Source organism: Sesamum indicum, linkage group LG3 (genome assembly GCF_000512975.1).
Source record: "Sesamum indicum cultivar Zhongzhi No. 13 linkage group LG3, S_indicum_v1.0, whole genome shotgun sequence".
NCBI classification, from domain to species: Eukaryota; Viridiplantae; Streptophyta; class Magnoliopsida; order Lamiales; family Pedaliaceae; genus Sesamum; species Sesamum indicum.
The window spans coordinates 4,448,269-4,453,064 of NC_026147.1; the positions used below are offsets into that span (position 1 = coordinate 4,448,269).

A 4,796-nucleotide genomic window follows, 5' to 3' on the forward strand; every position below is an offset into this window, starting at 1 on the left:
AAATAATTTTTTTCAATTAAAATACCCTTATAACGATTAAAATATAACTTCTCACGTGTATTAACGCATGAAGACGTATGAGTGTAGTTTGATCATAAGAATATTTATTTAACCTGTAATAAATTAGTGATAATTCAATTGGGAGTAAATATTGATTTTGTTTTGATGATATTTTTATTAATTTCAATAAATTTAATAATTTTGATTGAGGCAAAGATTTATTTATTAGATAAAAAAATAAATCTCATAAAATACTAAATTTAATTTCTCGACCTCATGACTAACGCATAGACTTACAAATTAATCAAGTACTAAAGCAATTCTTGAAAATGCAATTATTTGAAAATATGCACAGTACTGTGGATGATTAGTGTGTGCGAAAATAGAATTCCATGTTCCAAATTAAGCTTTTAAATTAATTAGTCGTCAACTAATTATAATTTGTGTGTATATATATATATGGGGAGTTCCTTTGAAATTTATAGATATTGGTTAGGTAAAGTGTGAAAGAGAAAGTCAAAAGATTCACACACAACTAATCAAATTCTTACTACATTAAATTATGTGATTAAGCTAATATTATTCTTAAGCTGTGTTGAATATTAAATAAATTTACTTACATTGCATTAATGTGTAGTAACTGACCAAAGACGACTAATTAATTTTCAATTCTTGATCCAGCCCACCTACCCGGATTCCGATTTAAGGAGCAGCAAATCAAATTAGAGCAGCAATTCTTGATCAGAGAGATGGCAGTAGCAGCTTATGCAACTTTGCGTTCCCTCTCACATGTCCTTGACAATCTCCAGCTTCCTGCTCGTCTCCGTCGGCTTCATGTCGACACAAATCGAATTCAGAGCCTGCAACAAACTGTTCAGTTCTTGCTAGACTTTCTCGAAGCTCATTCCCAAAGAATAAGTGAAGAAATTGGAGTTGTGGGGAGGCAAATTGCTGATGCTGCTGCAGAAGCAGAAGAAGTTGTTGACCGCCATGTAGTGGATCAGCTTCGGTTTAGATCTGTCATTGTATGGCAGCCCTCTCATCTTTCTCTCAAGATATAGACAAAGTCACTGGAAAGTTGGATTCCCTCACAACAGAGTTGACGAAGATGGTGAAAGAAGAATGGGCAGTCGACGCCCAAGAAGAGCAGTGCATAGTGTCTGTTCCTGTCAAATCACCAAAAGTGCTTCCTTCCAGTGGCAAGAAGACTACAGTGGTGGGATTTGACCAACACTTGGATCGAATCGTGGATAAGCTTACCAGAGGTGAACCTGATCTCCATATCCTCTCTATTGTAGGAATGGGAGGCATTGGTAAGACTACTTTAGCTCAAAATGTTTTTGATCATCCATATAATGTGCACTACTTTTCTAAACGAATTTGGCTTACAATATCTCAAGAATATAGTGTACGGGAAATTCTTTCATCCCTTCTTCATAATGGAAAAAAGCAAGAGAGTAGTCAAACTTCGGCCTAATTAGGACAACGATTGTACCAAAGTTTATTCGGGGAAAGATATTTGATAGTTATGGATGATGTATGGAGTGTAGAGGCTTGGAATGATTTAAAGTTGTTCTTTCCAAATAACGGAAAAGGAAGTCGAGTTATGCTAACTACTAGGGACTCAGGCTTGGCGATTTCTTTAGGCTCTCAAGAATCTTATTCATTAGATTTTCTAAATGAGGAAAAAAGTTGGAATTTGTTTTGTCAGGAAACCTTTGCACAAAAAGATTGTCCATATCCGAAATTGGAAGAAATTGGTAAGAACATTGCAATGAGTTGCAATGGACTTCCACTAACTATTGTTGTACTCGGCGGGCTGCTCGCAAACTCCAACATGAAACTGGAATATTGGGAGTCTGTTGCAAAAAATGTAAGCACTTTTCGTAATTCAAAAGATTACGACGGATGTCTAAAGATATTGTCTTTGAGCTATAACAATTTGCCCGTTCATCTGAAACCATGTTTTCTCTATATGAGTGTTTTTCCTGAAGATTCTGAAATTCGTGTTTCCAAACTAACTAGATTATGGATTGCTGAAGGATTTCTAAAACCAATAAGTGGTAAAAGCTTGGAAGAGGTAGCTGAGAAATACTTAAAAGACCTTATTAATAGAAATCTATTTTTAAGTCTTGAATTTGGGTTTGATGGGAGATTAAAAAAATGTGGAATCCATGATCTTTTGAGAGATTTATGTTTGAGAGAATATGAAAAAGAACATTTCATTTATGCCCCAAAAGTGCAATGTATTGGTGCTAGCGGTGTGAAGGGGGACAAATGCTTCATATGTCGCTTTGGGAGTTCACTCCAAAGGATAGATCTGAATGAAGTGCATGATGCCTCGCAACTGACATCTCTTAAAAGTGTTTTGGTCTGTAACACCTGTAGAAATAAGCATCGGAGTCTTAATAAAGCGAGACTGGTGCGGGCAAGATTAGTGAGAAAGTTGGGGCATTCTGCTGAACGAGAAACTCTACACCCTACTAGCTTGCGGTATCTTGAAATGATGAATACGAGTGAATACGATTTTTCGTCTCCATCTACAATAGCTTTACTCTGGAATCAAGAGATTTTTAAACTTTTCTCTCTTCACCTTCTCAATGTAATGTGGGATATGCCTCAGCTTAGGCATTTTCTTGGTTCAACTCATTTTGTTTTGCCTAAGGAAGCGGCTACTCAAGATTTCGTTATTATGGAAAACCTACATACGCTTTCTGGTATGAGAAATTTCAGGTGTACAGAGGAGGTCCTGAGAAGAATACCAAATCTGAAGAAACTACGTATTTACTATGATGAAAAGAGCAAAATAGAATGGACGTATTATTGTCTCTACAATCTTGTCCGTCTACAAAAACTCGAATCACTTTCTATCGAAGCTGAGTTTCTTCCGCTAGAGAATCTCACCTTCCCGACTTCACTTAAGAAGTTGCGCTTGGAAGGTTGGAGTATTCCTTGGGAAAAGATGATGAGAGTTGGTTCCTTATTGCCTAATCTTGAAAAGCTTGTATTGGAATCTAATTACGTTGAGGAGCAGGAGTGGAATCAAGTTGAAGGCGACTTTCCTCGACTCAAATTCTTGAAAATTTCGAACAATTATCACCTGAAGCGGTGGAGGGCAGAAAATATCTACTTTCCTAGATCCTCTTTCTATATGACATGCTGGAGTTGACGGAGATCCCTGCAATTCTTGGAGATATACCCACACTCCATTCCATTTATTTCGATGATTGTCTCGATTCTGTCATCGATTTGGCAAAGCAAATAGTGGAGGAACAACATAGCTATGGAAATGAGATTCTTCAACTTTATATAGATAGAGAAAGGTATCATATTGTCCCACAGCACCTCAATTAATCTTATGGGACGTCTCATGTTTGTCTTTAATGTCGTCAGCTCGTGTCTGGTGAATTGAGTGTAAAAAAAAAATAATACTGTTATTGTATTAATTATTTCATTTTATATTTTATTATCGAATTTATTTTTGGTTGAAAAAAGGAAATGTCAAATGGATATATGCGATTTGATCCATAACAGTATATATAACACCATGCATACAATCATAGACATCATCAAATATTATCAATAATGATTCTATTTATGTTATCTCGATAAGTGTACATAAGATAATTTTAGTCAGTTCAAAATATAAAATATTTCATTATTGAAATTTGGGCCGAGTTTTGGAATGATTTTCTTTTCCTCTTTGGAACAATTTTAAGAACACAATATCTATTTGGACCGAACTTAGGAACGAATTTGGAACGGATGGAAATCCGCCCCTACAGTTGGCGTTACAAAAATATAGGAACGATTTATGGGAAACGGTGTCAACTTGAGACGGTTATTATATCGGTCGTTAAAAATCATTCCTAATATCGATTTAATCCCAAAAAAAATTAATTTAGCAATTGAAACGGATGGGAATGGTCTTTGGAATGGTTACTTATGTTTTTTAGGTGAAATTTTACAAAGGTATCCATAATACTCGTGATTAATTTTGAAACCATTTTTTTTTTAATTGGGATCAATTTAAGAATGGTCTTTGTAATATTTTTTTGCAATGGGTTATTGAATTTGGAACACATGTATAGAACTGTATTAGTAATAGAATTAGGAACGGTTTGTATAGTTTGGAACACATATTAGATACTGATTAGTAATTCTATTTGGAATGATTCACCTAGTTTAGGACCAATTTTTTGGGGCAGTCTTTAGAAAGGATTTTTATTAAATTTGTAACATTATCTTTAGCATTACTAAACCGTTCCTAAGTTTTGAGTTTTATAATCTTCTATAAATTATTAATATATTTAATAAATTAGAATAAATAAATTTATACATTTTAATAAGTTTTTAGATATTATTAATTTAATTTAATAAATTGGATAAATAAGCGGTGAAAACATATTGTAATTGGACAATATTAATTATGAAAATGGGACTCTGATCGGGGTTGATGTGGAATTACCAATGGTTGAAAAGAAATTATGTGAAAGATCATCAAGAGAAGCAGCGAAAAATAATGTGATAGTGCAAGTTCAAATTTAATTTTCAAAAGTTATAGAACTATAATTTTCAAATTTAATATTTTAATTAGAGAAAAAATAAGAAGAATTGTAGAAGAGTACGATATTAAATGAAAAAAGATAAATATATTTATATAATAAAAAATTGAAACGAACTTAAAAATGGGCATTTTGGCACATTGAAATCCCACACATGGCTTAATTGTATATAATTTATGGCAGGGTTGGGGGTAGGGCTTTTTTTTTATATTATATAAAATACTAATTTTT

General features: G+C 33.6%; 1 protein-coding gene across 1 annotated transcript; it reads left to right on the forward strand.

The window, feature by feature from the left end:
- On the forward strand, positions 1,109-3,169 carry LOC105157425 (putative late blight resistance protein homolog R1B-17). The gene is made up of 2 exons (XM_011073835.1): positions 1,109-1,313; positions 1,551-3,169. Exons 1-2 carry the CDS (start codon positions 1,109-1,111, stop codon positions 3,167-3,169), a joined length of 1,824 nt encoding a protein of 607 aa, XP_011072137.1.

Bases quoted from the DNA above. Each gene is read 5' to 3' on its own strand.
- LOC105157425 (XM_011073835.1), top strand. From the start codon at position 1,109: ATGGTGAAAGAAGAATGGGCAGTCGACGCCCAAGAAGAGCAGTGCATA. The intron at 1,314-1,550 runs GTAAGACTACTT...TATGGAGTGTAG, and splicing joins TGTAGGAATGGGAGGCATTG to AGGCTTGGAATGATTTAAAG.